Source organism: Dunckerocampus dactyliophorus, chromosome 11 (genome assembly GCF_027744805.1).
Source record: "Dunckerocampus dactyliophorus isolate RoL2022-P2 chromosome 11, RoL_Ddac_1.1, whole genome shotgun sequence".
NCBI classification, from domain to species: Eukaryota; Metazoa; Chordata; class Actinopteri; order Syngnathiformes; family Syngnathidae; genus Dunckerocampus; species Dunckerocampus dactyliophorus.
Window position 1 is genome coordinate 5,704,748 of NC_072829.1, and position 14,684 is coordinate 5,719,431.

The 14,684-nt window shown below is 41.7% G+C and overlaps 2 protein-coding genes across 4 annotated transcripts; both read left to right on the forward strand.

Annotated features, from left to right (window-relative positions):
- The first annotated feature begins 1,020 nt into the window (after positions 1 to 1,020).
- asb5a (ankyrin repeat and SOCS box containing 5a) lies at positions 1,021 to 9,578 on the forward strand. 3 transcript variants are annotated; one of them, XM_054792794.1, is made up of 10 exons: positions 1,021 to 1,118; positions 2,784 to 2,951; positions 3,028 to 3,158; positions 4,906 to 5,178; positions 7,605 to 7,684; positions 8,330 to 8,437; positions 8,506 to 8,656; positions 8,717 to 8,851; positions 8,997 to 9,188; positions 9,258 to 9,578. In XM_054792794.1, the coding sequence occupies exons 3-10, from the start codon at positions 3,038 to 3,040 to the stop codon at positions 9,383 to 9,385; spliced, it is 1,188 nt and encodes a 395-aa protein (XP_054648769.1). In that variant the 5' UTR covers positions 1,021 to 1,118; positions 2,784 to 2,951; positions 3,028 to 3,037; the 3' UTR covers positions 9,386 to 9,578. The 3 variants fall into 3 exon arrangements, with proteins under 3 accessions (XP_054648769.1, XP_054648767.1, XP_054648770.1); XM_054792792.1 differs by having other exon boundaries at positions 8,506 to 8,851; XM_054792795.1 differs by lacking the exons at positions 2,784 to 2,951; positions 3,028 to 3,158 and having other exon boundaries at positions 8,506 to 8,851.
- A 562-nt stretch (positions 9,579 to 10,140) lies between these two features.
- On the forward strand, positions 10,141 to 14,412 carry spata4 (spermatogenesis associated 4). Its single transcript, XM_054792796.1, has 6 exons — positions 10,141 to 10,416; positions 10,851 to 10,980; positions 11,111 to 11,229; positions 11,510 to 11,730; positions 11,833 to 11,916; positions 14,111 to 14,412. Exons 1-6 carry the CDS (start codon positions 10,340 to 10,342, stop codon positions 14,203 to 14,205), a joined length of 726 nt encoding a protein of 241 aa, XP_054648771.1. The 5' UTR covers positions 10,141 to 10,339; the 3' UTR covers positions 14,206 to 14,412.
- Positions 14,413 to 14,684: the final 272 nt, after the last annotated feature.

Below are 14,684 nucleotides of genomic sequence, written 5' to 3' on the forward strand. Positions count from 1 at the left end.
GAGAAACATGGGTAAGGAGGTGCGTATGGCAGGCATAGACGTGCTCGCCACCATAGCCCACGTAGCGGCTCTACCCGAGAGTAAACTCATAATGAACGCTACCTTAGATTGGTCCGATGAGTACGTGGTGGGTTGCTGGTCAAACACGAGGGAACACTGGTGTAAGAACTGGTTGCAGGAGTCCGAGTCTCCAGAGAAGCGAGAAGGATGAGGGATATTTGGCTCATGCGGCTGATTAGGCACAGGTGCGTATGCAGCTGCGCCGTTAGGTGGGTCCAAGGTGTGCGGGGACGTACCGACCTCTGGTGGCGGGTGAGAGGAGGGACTGGCAAGGCGTTGGTTTAGGGCATCCATGCCAGCGGATAGCACGGATATAGCCTCCATGATGCCTTGGAGTGACTTCTCGTGACCACCGACTAGTTGGCCTTGATGCGCCAGGGCCGAGCGGAAGTGCTCCATGTCTGCGGGATCCATCTTGGCCAGATTGTTCTGTCAGGAGTGGCGGATGCCACAGCAGGAAAATTAGGATCCCAATGCAAGACTAGTGCGACTTCAAAATACAAAATAAAGTTTAATAACAAAAAGTGTCCAAACAGGTAAAGTACAACAAAGGAAAATCCACTTTGGGTAACAAACATAAAACACTGACAGCAGAAGGCTGTCAGGGAAAAAACTAGAAGTACAACAGAAAACGCTGAAGGCAAACCAACAGGAAAATACTAACAAGGTACAGAGCAGGTAAGCACAAGCACAGATAGCGGGCCAGAAAGCAGGGTAAGGGTAGTGGAGCCGGACTGAGCGGGAGCAAGGAACAGGAGGTCAGGAAGTCAAGGAGTACAATCTGGCACTGGTAGATTGTTTGGCTGCAGCTTAAGAAGGGAGGAGGTAATGAGCTGCAGGTGTGTGTGATTAGGTCTGGGTCATGTTCAGGGATGTGCTGCAACACAAAAACAGCAGAGGGCAGCAGAGCAGAATGCAGAACATGACATTTAGTTTGGTAATGAGAATTTCTGCCCCCTACAGGATTGGAGTGGAACAGTATGGACCTCGAACCAGTCAGACAGACGGACGCTTAGGACTGTTCGGCCTTCAAGGATGTCTCGGCTCTACTCTGCAGTGTGAGTCAAGTCGTGCACAGTCGACAATCCGTCAAACCCGCCAAAGTCCACCTTGTTGCTTGTTGATTTAGCCTGGGCCAAAATACCGAATAATCAGAATACTACTCAGAAATATGAGCGATGACATCAAGCTGGGGGGTGACTGCTGTGTCTCCTGGATGCTTGACAACGTGCTCCATAGCAGCATCGCTGAACTTAAGGCCCACTTATCATTTGAAGATAAGCAGAAACATGAGGGCTCTCCCAGAGGAGAACTCGCCTTCACTTAGACTGCACACATCTGATTTAGCTGTGGTCACGTGTGTTAATAGGCACACATTTTATTATTTTCTTGACATTTAGTTGCTTTGGTCTCATTTTCAGTATTTTTTTGGACCAAATATATACAAAATTACTATTTTTAACTAATCCTATTGAATTGTGTTCCATCTAGCATCAGTGCTAATGTAAATGTAGCAATTAATTTACAGTATATTTAAAAATTTGGAAAAAATAAATCTAAATATTATTAAATACTAAAATTAGTATAACACAAACTGAGACTAGAAATACCATTTTTAAAAATCCATTTCAATTAATTACATTAGATTATTTCTAAACTACTTATAAAACTATATTATAATCAATATGATATATAAATACAAATGAATATAAAATACTTTTCCTGTTCGAATTACAATCCGTAATTTCTTCAAAATTCATGCCGGTCATGAAATCACTTTATTCACTTAGCAGCCTTTTTTCCACAGTATGATTTTTATTCCAATAAATGATGGTTATTCCAACAATGAAGTAGTAGTAAAGTAGTGTGTGTGACTGTGTCAACACAGTCAACATCACGTGCCCTCCACTCTCCTTCGTCCTTGAACGCCGCGTGATTCCCCCCCCATAAATAGGCGATGTTAATTTTTAAGCCTTAATTGCTTGCAGCAGACAATGTGCAAAAGTGGGGTCGTTTTACTCAAAGTCGTGAGTGGTGAAGTTCTTCACAGTGACGCCGCCCATTGCATTCTTGGTCAGACGGCGTCACTGTGGTCTGCGTGTTACGTGCATACCGATCATGCTGTCCAGTCTTATTGGGCAGCCTGCTAATTCTTGTTTGAGTGCAGAGATAGCGGACAAGAACTGAGCTTCATGTCTAAGCTGAAAAACCTGCTGGAGCTTTCATGACATTTCCGTCGTAATCCATAGGCGTCAATATGGAAGGACTCTAATCCACGGCCAGAAAAACAAGACCATAGCATTGTCCCTACCTTCTCGGGGTTGTAACGGGACATACAGGGTTCAGTATGTACCTCGGGTTTAAGGTCACGTAAGGGCGCGTAACAAGCAATATATCTAACTTCCCCGCCTGTTTGAATGCAGAATTTGACCCTGAAGCAGCAACAGAAGTGTTTTGAGGCCCTGAAATCTCAACATTACCTTCTCTAATAAAAATAGAGGCTAATGGCAGCCTCCATTTTGGCTCGCTGCTGACCGCCCAACAGCTCCCACGCTGCAAAGATGACATACTGTACTGGGGGGGAAAGAACACAACAGAGGCGGGCGATACTACAAATTTTGAGATTAATCCAATGTCATGTATGTTTTTTTTCTTCACTTTCTGAGCATTTTATGTCTAATTTCACTTCACTTTCCTTTTCTTTGATGCACTGCCAACAGAAGAGGTGGCCTCACTCTTGGGAGACATAATGAAGGGAAAAAAGTTGAAGAACAACAAACAGAACGTCAGTGTAGCGACGCTCGGATCCGTGTTCTTCTGCCCACGTCAGGGGGTGGCAACCTTTAGTATCAACAGAGCCATTTTACTTCCTCTTCCTGTGAAGAAAAATGGTCAGGAGCCGCAAAACAACCGAAGTGCAGAGTGCGTGTGTATTTTTCTATTTTCTTCCAATATTTTTCTTTTTAGGCACGTATTCATGGAGCACACTTTCAAGACGTCTTTTTCGTGTTTCACCCAACACACGGGCCGCCCTCCCCCTTCCCTTGCTCATCCGATCAGCAGTCAGAACGCAGTAGAGATGCATTCACGGACTTGGAGTGAGTCAGATATTTCAAACTCTTTTCAAAAATGCACATTTCCTCCACTTCAGTGTTAAAAAAAAAACATCACAGAGCTCGGCATGGGAGCCACAACAAGGAGGCTGAGGAGCCGCATGTGGGTCCGGAGCCGCGGGTCGCCGACCCCTTGGCATGCGTATTCTTCTGCGTATGATGTGATCATTCCCTTTTGTTACATACAACTATCTGTGCAAAATAAGGAAACAAAACGCCCCAAAGCCTTCCTGTGTCGAAGAACTTATTTGCTGAGGTTTTTTTTGCTGAACAGTGCAATCGGTGATCTCAAAGATCGATGCGCCCATCTCTAGTGGAAACCCCTGAAGGATGTTTTTGTATCCAAAATGAAAATTGTAAACCAAAAGTGCCCCCTTACGTCCTCCCTTTCCAAAAAAAGCTTATAAAGGACTTTGTAAAGGACAAGCTTCCAGGGCAAAGACTTCATTTTAATGCATGAGTGTCTCTGTCCTCTCACCACCCTGCTGGTCAAATAATTGCGCTAATTTATCTTGAAAAAGCGTCCCGTTATAAGAGGCACTGGTGTTATTAGATAGGCAAGGAGTCATCTTGAAAGAAAGCTGTTGTGGAGCTCAATCTAGAACCATTCTTCAAAGATGATTTTTAGATCTGTGCGGGTTTGTGTTGCCACCTACAGACTCACACCTGATACTACAAGGAATAATTCTATGAATCTGATGCATTTTGCTAATGAAAACCCGGAACTTCCATGTAAAAATGCAGACATTAATAACATTTTATGGCAATTTTCTTTCTGTTAAAGTGACTTTGAATGCTCTAAGGAGGCCTCTTGATCAGTGGGCGTACTTGAGATTAACACAGTGGGAGGAAATAGGTATTTAATCCCCTACTGGTTTTGTGAGTTTAACCCATGACTAAGACATGGATAGTACAGAGTGAGAAACAATGCAAAAATATAAAAAATATAAAAATCCAGAAACAATATTAAAGCAAGTTTATTTGTAATAAACGCATGTATTCAAATTAATTCATTTGTATTTGAATTTATATTATTATTTTAACTATGATTTAGTTATTTACCATTAAACATTGTTAAATATATATTACATATAATATGATGTTATTGTATTGAAATCCCATTGTACATGTGTATAGTGACAATAACAAGCTTTCTATTTGATTGCATTTAATGTGCACAAATCTTTTTTTCATAATTAAATTAATTCTAAGTTATTTTATATCGATTTTTTTAGTATTATTATTGTTTCCAAATGCTTCAAAGAACACCACTTCAGATTATCACCCGTTTGAACAGTAATAAATCAAATAGTGAAGCTTCAGTGCTGTTTTACATCTTCTTTTTTTTTTAATACCAAAAATACTTCTCTGGTTTAATTGGCTTGAAAAATATATTCCACCAGGGAGTACGTCACTGAAAAATATGTTAAGAAGCACTGATCTAGACAGCCAACTGGATCAATAAAGGAAGGAATAGGAATTGCGATGAATACTGTATATAATACTGTATGACCATAATAGTTCCTAAAACTGAGCATTATTATCTTTATAATGGCACAGTATTAAAAATGTATGCATTTAGTATATTTGTGCCTCAACAGGTAGTACAGTACACAAAATGCCACGCAGCAGTTCCCACCCTCACTGCATACAATAACATAGCACACGTTGATCCCACTCCCAGCAGCAGCTGCAGGGAATTTTTTCCATTCTGTTTTTTTTTCCTTGCCAGGACAAGCCAACAGGCTCAGAGGCCCGCCTTCATCCTCCTCCTCATCATCATCATCCCAAGCAGAGGAAATGTCCGACCCGGCAGAGGAGCTGGCCAGCAAGCCCTTTGCGGCCCAGCTGTCCAACGTCTACCTCAGCATCTTGGCGCTCTTCTGCTTCAAGCTCTTTGTCAAGATCTCCCTCAACCTGCTCACGTACTTCTACATTGTGCGTGGCAACCGCAAAGAGGCAGCCAGGATATCTGCCGAGTTTTACGACTACGCTCAGCCACGAGGTGAGTGTTTGTTTGTTGTGGCCTTCGTCATCTACCTCCGGGCCCTTAAAAGGTGGAAGGTCACCAAGACAGGAATGGTGTGGAGTATAAAACACAAGACAGTGTGCACACGCGCTGGCCTCGTCTAACTTTTAAAATAAACTCCTGCACATCTACTAGCTTTAATCCTTATATTCATGTGCCGCATTGAAGCTACATTATGACTGATCTAATCAGCTTACTTAAGACTGTACATTTACTGTATTACTGGAGCAAGACGCTCTTTTTCTCTCATGTATTAATAGAACAGAGTCATGATACCACCCCTCCACCACGCTGCCCTACTTTCCATTCCCAGCCATGCAAGTCACCCCTCTCATACTGCAGGCGCAAAAGCAACAACACACACTCTTAACCACACACCTTGTTTGATTAACAATTTTGGCCCTGCCGACATCAACACAGACATTTTTAGTAAGGTATCCAGCAGTAGCACTGAGGTCCAACGCTGTACGATTTGTTTGGACTTCAAAGGTATAGGAAATAATCCAAATAGTCTGTCCCAGTATCAAACTGCTGCCATCAGAAAGCAACTGTAAAAAGAAATTAATCGCCATTAATCTTAACCTTAATGACAAACTTTGAATGTAAAATGTGAATAGAGTAATCCATCGACACTTTGCATTCTGGGGCTTCACTCCATCACCGTTTTTTCAAAAATATATTCATTCGTAAATCATGGCATGTCGTGGTTGAACACGGCCTATTTTTGGTAAAAAATATATTTGTGTATATGCATGTTTAAGGACATTTTACATTTTTTTGCCTAAATTCATCATTTTCAAGATTAAAAATGGCTAAATGAACTGAAATACAAATATAAGGCATTCAGAAGACACATTCAAAGACGTGATGGTGTAGCAGTCACTTGGATCGACGACAGAGTTGTCAGTTTTTAAATCTCTTTTAAAAACTCATTTATTCAGACCGGCTTATGAAACATGATGATTATATGTATTTTAGTTATGATTCTGTGCCTGTATTTGTATTTTTTATTTTGTTTTAGTTGTTTTTTATTCGATTTTACCCTGTTCTCATTTGCTATAACCTGTTTTTACTCTTGTGAAGCACCTTTGGGATGTTGTAAGGTGCTATACAAATAAACTTTGATTTGATTTGATTTGATTTGGTCACTAGGTGTCAGTAATCTTACTGTAATGCTCGGTGAGACACACAAGCACCAGACTTGATCACCAGAACAGCCTTTTTTGTTGCAGGTTTGAATGATCTCACAAGCAGCACAATAAACCCTAATAAAAACACAGGCTACCGTTGTGGCCGTACGCCCATGACCCACGCCAAACTGAAAGTCAACTCTGAACCCCCGACGTCACTTCCTACTGTATGTGCTGAGGCTGACAAGTTAGCCAAGCTACATCCATTTTTCAGTTACTGGACAAAATGGGCCAGTGATGGATTACATCAATAAATGTAAGGGTTATATTCATGGACATTTTATTCACTGACTTAAATATCACACACTCTCTGTGCTGGTAAAATAAGTGAAAAAGGTAAAAAAGTAGGGTTACAGTTACTTCATTGTTAAGGTGAAACAGATAATGAAGTAACTATAAGCCTACTTCATTATCTGTTTCACCTTAACAATGAAGTAACAAACTGATCTATAACCTTTGCATGTCCATTTTTTCCAATTTTATCTTTTTTTGGACTTTTATTGGATCTTTTACTGGATTAGGGAGCTGACTCACTGAGGTTTGTTACAAAAGCAATTTTTCCCACAGGAAATAATGTAAATGCAATTAATCTGTTCCATACACCAAAAAATATTCACAAAAACACATTTTCTAGAGAATAATTATAGTTTTCCAAGCAGAAATAATTACAGATGGTGAATAGATGGGCGAAATCCGAGGTTTGACCATAGAAATAATCTGTTCCAGCGTCAAACTGCTGCCATCATAAAACCATTATTAACTGTAGTGACAGACTTCAATATGCATGATATGTGTTTAAATTTCAAAGTGTGTATGACTTTAAATAAGCTTTTTTTTCATAAAAAATTGGTGGAATTCCAAATCAGACCACCTCAGATTAGCTCAACTTCAGAGGTTTGGTTTATTTTTGTCCACATGCAAATTTAGTCGGCAAAGGGGGTCTTAAATAAATGAAATTGCAAGTGCAGTTATGTGTTACTGCTTCGCTGGGCAAACACTTGAAATGATCTCCAAATGAATACACAAATCACTCACCTGAGCGATTAACCTTCTTATATCAGGATATTGTTGCACGATTACTTGTGCAATGTAGCGTCACGTGATTAGCGCTTGTAAACAGGTTGTGTGTCTTGTAAAGCGCTCTCTGTAGAGAGCATTAGCGCGACAGTAATGAATGTTCTAAATTGTCACTGCCTCCTCCTCCCCTTGCAGGATCCTGGACAGACCGCTCGCCGCTTCACGATGCCGCCAGTCAGGGTCGCCTGCTGGCCCTGAGGACCCTCATTTTACAGGTGAGCACACGGCAGCTGTTGAGGATAAGGAGTTTTGAATGGAGGCCCTTTTATTTGCAAGTTAGCAGGATTACGTAAAAAAAAAAAGTACGTAAGCAATCAACGTGACACTTTTGTGTCAAACACCAGGCCGTTCTTTTTTGTGTGTAAATTTGGATAAAGATGACTATTGATATTGCTAAATATTGCTCAATTTTTATTCCAACAATTTTTTTTGCAACATTTTTCTTCATTTTTCAGTGCCTAGCGCATAAGTACAAATTTTACTTTCCCTGGCATTTTAGAAGACTGGACTGCAATGAAATGAGCAAAAATTCCATTAAATAATGGAAAATAATTTAATTTGTATGTAATTATATAAGATATTTCACCATTTTCAAATTATTTAAGATAAGTAACTGAGGGAAACCTTAATGCATTTTAAAATTATTTCAAGTTTTAAATATTTTATGTTCATTTAATTGGATTGTGTGTTTCATTTTGGCAGTAGAACCCACCATATTGTTCAGCATTTACACAACATTTTTAATAATAATGCAGTTATCTTTCTGGTCTTGTTATGTAAGAGTACAAGCGGATGGCACAGTGTGGTCCTGACTTGTCATGATGACACATCACGTAACGTATTTTGCCATTGACTTGCAGGGTCACAGTGTCAATGCCCAAACCATAGACCATGTGACCCCTCTTCACGAAGCCTGCCTGGGGGACCACGTGGCCTGTGCCAGAGCCCTCATCGACGCCGGCGCAAGCGTCAGTTAAAAAAAAAAAAGTTTGTCAAGTTTAAACAACTGAGAAAAGTAACGGAGGGGTGTTTACAGGTCAACGCCTGCACGGTCGATGGCGCCACACCACTGTTCAATGCCTGTGCGGTGGGCAGCGTGGCGTGCACGGAAATTCTTTTGGAAAACGGTGCCAAGGCTCAGAGCCTTGTGCACCACCCGTCACCCATCCACGAGGCCACCAGCAGAGGTCAGCATGCTTTGCCATCTAATATTTACGCCAATAAGATTGTGCTCACTTTGACTCAAGGTCATTACGGTTGCGTGGAGGTTCTGCTGACATGGGGTGCAGATGTGGACATGGACATTCCCCACCTGGGCACGGCCCTCTACACAGCCTGTGTCTGCCAGGAGCTGGATTGTGCCAGAAAGCTCCTCAGGGAAGGTCTGAAAACACGTGCTTTGGAAATACAGTACCCAGCAATCCCAAAATGCTGTGTAAATATGCCCCCTAGTGGCTAATGGTGGAAATAAATAGATTGGATTGTGACATGCTGGTAAATATGCCTATGATTCTGTCCCTCAATCAGGTGCCAACGTCCAAAAAGGCAAATCCTTGGACTCGCCCTTACATGCGGCGGCAGAGAAAGACTGCACAGCGGTCGTGAAACTGCTGCTGGACTTTGGCGCCGACATTAACGCCAGGAACACTGAATGTCAGAGGCCGGTGGATGTGGCCCCGCCCAGCAGTTTAACAGAGGGCTTCCTGCTACTATATGAAGGTGAACAGCATGATCACTCAAAGGTCCTCAAATCTACAACAAGGTATTATTACGTACTCCTTTTGGTAGCCACACCGCGACTGCTGAGTCAGCTGTGTCGTCACTGCATCAGGAAGTGCGTCGGCCGGGACCGACTTCACCTCCTGTCCCATCTCCCCCTGCCTGGCCAGATCAGGAACTTCCTGCGGTACCAGTGAAAGTTAATTTTACTGTAGCGACCAGTCAATGTACAGTATAGCTAATTAATGTATGGACGTACTTTGCATAGCCTTCATAAATATTTGTGAAGAAAAAATAATAATCATTCATATTTTAAATTCAAGTACTTGGAAGTAGAATTTAAATAATTTGATGCACTCTGTTATTGTATAGTTTTGCATTATAAACACATTAAAAATGCAATCAAACTTGTTGAATGTTGTGATGGGAAAAATAACAAATTCAAGCAGTTATAAATATTATATATGTGTATATGAAATACACGGCCGAGTGGTTAGCATGTTGGCCACACAATCAGGAGATCTGGAAGATCTGGGTTCGAATCTCCGTTTGGCATTTCTGTGCCATGTCCTCCCTGTGCGTGTGTGGGCTTTCTCTGGGTACTCCAGTTTCCACCCACATTCCAAAAACATGCAGGTTCGGTTAGGTTAAGTTAATTGGCGACTCTAGATTGTCCATAGGTATGAATGTGAGTGTAAATGCTTGTTTGTCTATATGTGCCCTGCTATTGGCTGGTGATCAGTCCGGGGTGTACCCCGCCTCTCGCCCGAAGTCAGCTGGGATAGGCTCCAGCATAAATGGATGGATATAAAATACATTAAGTAAGAATTAATAAATGTATTGAACTGCCTCATATTGAATTAACCAAAATTGTGTAAACATCACCTTCTACCGCTAGGGGCAGCAGAGCGCCGCCATACCCCGTTAGTTGACACCGGACCCACGAGAAAGAAGTGGTTACCACGGAGACAAGGCAACAATGTCCCCATAGGTCACGCTAGCTTTAGCCGTCTCACTGATAAAGGAATGGCGCCATGACGAGCGTTGTTTTGACGCCATAACATGTCAGCTCGCCAGTAGAAGAATTAGTCGCTTCGTGTGTCATTTGGGTCGAACGGGAGGCTCGGAACCAACGGACGAAAGTCGTGACGATGACGGGACTGCCGAGGGATGTCATAAAATGGCTGCAGAACTTAGAACTGTCCGCCCAGCCGATGAACATACGCAGGTAAGTCAGACAGCTCTTCATGTCATTTTTTTGTAAGGTGCAGAAGTAAAACAAGTATTTTAAAACTCTGTATTAATATATAGAATCTACCTTTAATACATAAAGCTGTATTCGCGCATTTTTGTCTTCTTGAAATTGCAAGTAATTAGCTTCTTTGAAGTAGCGAAGTAGTTTGGTGGCGCTGTCCTCGGGGAAAAGTGCTACAGCTATGTTGCCAGCAGAGGGCGCTGTTTCACAAGCCAATTCACTCATTCGCTGCACGTTTTCGAAGTACAATATTGCCTGTATTTGTCCTTAATGTGTAAAACTGTTTTGAAAATACGCTTGATAACTGTGAGAGGCATATTCTAAGGTTTAGAGCAGGGGTCCACAACCAAGTGGACAACATATGTGAAAATATGTTGAAATTGGTGGTGTTGTGGTTTCTTTCCTAGAGATTTGTCCAGTGGCTACCATGTGGCTGAGATCTTTTCCCGTTATTACCCCAAAGAATTTGAAATGCTCTCCTACAGCAAAGGGCTTTCGCTTTCTGCTAAGCTGGACAACTGGAACAAAATACGACGGGTAGGACAATTAATGGGGGGGAAGGGGGGGTGCAAGAAATAGATTACTCACAAGTTAATGTTTCTTAATTTATATAACTCTTGAATTCTGCTTTTCAAAGACAAACTCTTCTTCCGTGTCGTCTCTTTAGTCCTTACAGAAGCTGCGTCTGCACTTGATGGAGAAGATCGTCTACGGAACCCTTCACTGTAAGGCGGGAGCAGCCGAATTGTTGGTGCAGCAGGTTTACACCATCCTGACCAAGCACAGGTAACTCCCATACAGAATGTTACAGAATGTTCTGGATTCCTGGAGCCCTCAAGACCTCCCCCAATAACCAACACTAAAGCCCACTAGAACATCACTCAGTAGGACACAGACCTCCACCAAGGCCAAACTATCCTAAACATGCGCACCAACTGCAACATGTAAACCAGAGCTGGATCTGGTGGTTCGCTGCACCACTTGGCCACAATGCAACCAGACTTACAGACTGTAACTAAAACGTCTCATGACCATGAGGTAATCCAGTAAACCATCCGTCTTTCAGGATTAGAGCAGTTCAAAGCCTAGAGATGGACTTCACCGACCAGGAGTATCAGAAGCTTCTCCCCACGGTGGCCCGCCCCACAGCCAACACGGCCCTGAACAGCAACCTGAGGCTCACGGAAATACTGGCCTTCCCCGACACACGCACCACGCAGAAGAAGGCGGAGGCCATCATCTGCAAACACCTGCAGGAGAAGGCGGCAAAGACGCTGCCCGAGCGCGGTGAGCCACCAGGACGGACGTGAAGACGCAGCACGATGGAGATCTGTCATGGAAGATCACAAGCTGCTTGTCTTGTTAAAAGTAAATGTGCTTCTCTCGCAGGGCACTCAATCCTCGTCAAGCCCAGACTCACACAGATGACATCGAGTGGAGATGAAAAGCGCTCGTCTGGAGATAACACACCAAGTAAGAGACCGATTTTGTCCACTTTTTCATTTTTTTTCCAAAAATAATATAAATACCAAAATGATTATTATTGTTTTTATTTAACATTTATAATTTAAATGTATTATTTATGTACAGTGCTGTGAAAAAGTGTTTGGCCCCTTCCTGATTTCTTTTTTTTTTGTATGTTTGTCACACTGAAATGTTTCAGATCATCAAACAAATGTAAATATTAGTCAATGACAACACAACTGAACACAAAATGCACTTTTTAAATGAAACTTTTTATTATTAAGGGAGAAACAAATCCAAACCTACACGGCCCTGTGTGAAAAAGTGATTGCCCCCCCCCTGTTAAAACATAACTTAACTGAGATTAGTTGAGATCTATCAGTCTGTCACCGACTAATATTTAAATTACCGTAGTTTGATGATCTGAAACATTCAAGTGTAACAAACGTGCAAAAATAAATAAATCAGGAAGGGGGCAAACACGTTTTCACACCACTGTATTATTTATCATTTCTTCTTACTTTGTTCAACAACTTACATTTTCCCAACTAATTCAAACCATTACAACTTCAAAATGTTTAGCTCACTCCGGACACATTGACCATCAGCGCACACATTCTAAAAAATGCCCAAATTGTCGGTAATTCCACATTTTCCGGCCCAAAAATGAATGGCATGTTTCCACGTTTCTTCGCCCATTCAAAACATTCCGGCATCCAAACATTCAGTACAACAATTTTCCAAATTGAAAACACTTAAATTCTACATTTCCTGCATTTCCTGCACTTCTGTTCAGCTTCAGCATTCACACGCAGTTTCTCCAGAAAGTGACTTCTCTGGTTAACTTTAGTTCCTTTATTTAGCAATGGCAGGGTCAGAACGAGAGTATACGGCCAAAGTGTCTCCACAAACCCAGGCTTTGTGCTCAAGATGCAACTCGACAAAACCTAACAACCGCAATCAGACTTAATTCGTCCCGCGATGGTGGTTATCAACTTACTTTGTCAAGTCGGCTTTTCGGCTTCGTGCTAAGTGCGCGTTCACATGAAACTGGTCGTTTGACGTCGTATTATTCTACTTCCGCTGAAAAGTGAAGCATACCAGCCCAGTGTATTTCACAAAAATTGAGTACGTAATTAGTATGAAGCGTTATGAGGAGTTCCCAAAAGATTATGACTGCTCAAAGCAATACTGTCGCCGCCATGCCCGAATGCAGCGTGTGAATGCACAAGTTAACGCTGATGATTATAAAAACTATACCATACTGGTCTTTTCATTTATCAGCGTTCAACATTGCACAACTTTGACACATTAACACTTATCCATTTCAAAAATACATACACTGGAGCTTCTTTCGTAAACTTTCGTTTTCGATGTCATAAATTCATTAAATATTTTAATAAACTGTATCTCGTTGTGACCACTAGAGGGAAGTGTTTTGTGTGTGACGTGTTTTATGGCGACTTTTAATTTGTTTTTCCTTTTTATAATAAAACAAGTGTTTTAATGCGGTTGATTAATGCCTCAGAGTGTTTATTCCTCCAGCAAATATTGTAATATAAGAAGACTAACAGGCTGAGTGCTCACGCAAGCACTCATATGACATTTACAGTACATCTGCTAACATTTATTAATATTTCATATTGCATTTGGTGCTCGCGTGAGCATATCTAGCGTGTTCCCACGGCTGAAAATCTGTCTCACTTATAGATGGATAATATCAGGGAATCCTCTTTTTTTTTTAAATGTCCATGTCCCCTGGGAAACCTCGTAGGTTCTAAATAAATGCTGACGTCATCTCCGAATTAGTTAAACAGTGAAACAGTGGCACTTTCATAGCTGATTTTAAGCTTAAAGCCTGGACATAACCTGGTCCTGACCAGGCAATGAGTTTAGCCCAAGTTACCATGGCGATGCAGCTGCTTTAAAAGAGAGCCACCTTCGCTGAACACGCAAGTCCGGCTTTCCACTCAACACAGCCCGTAACCCACTGAACTCGCTTCGCAGAATACTCCCAAATAAGAAACATCTCTCTGTATGGACACAACAGCAAACTACCACAACAATAATAATAAATATTGTGAAATATTTCATACTCTTTTTGCAACTCCTGATTTGTTAATGTACCTAACCTTTTTTTGGATTGTGCCATATTAGCTTTAGTTTTTTTAGCGTTTTTACCGTTTTTCCTTGTCTTGTCCAGAGATGTGCTCCCAGTCAACGCTGGGTGTCGCTGTTGCCTCCTACAAGACAATCACAGTGAACCAGCCCCCCAGACGATCTGTGCACAGCTGTTAAAACATTGATCATTTTATTGATCATATTAATTTCACCCTCTCTAGTAAGCAATGCACCACAAACATAATGTAATATTTATTATATGTTGGCATGACGTCACAGTTTGGCTTGTGCCTCCATGGTCAAGCATCATGTTTGGTACCACGAGGTGGCAGCATGGATCAGTACTGTTAGCTTTCAGCGCTCCAACATGAATAAATCACTGCATCTTGCTCATAAAGTGTCCACCTGCTTGTTTCTTTACGCTGCACATGACAGACGCTTCAGCTTTGATTTATGAACGCATCATGAAAGTATCACCGTAAACCTCACACACTAAAAGCTATTAAATCACCTTTGGACAGGTGAGTAGCACAGGTTTATCTGGAAAATGGGGGAATATGAAGCCAATAGCTGGGACAGCTGGGGGCCAGTGTAAGACGGGCTGAATCTGGGATCTTTAATCAATCAACACTGGGCATCATGACCTTCGGCTGATA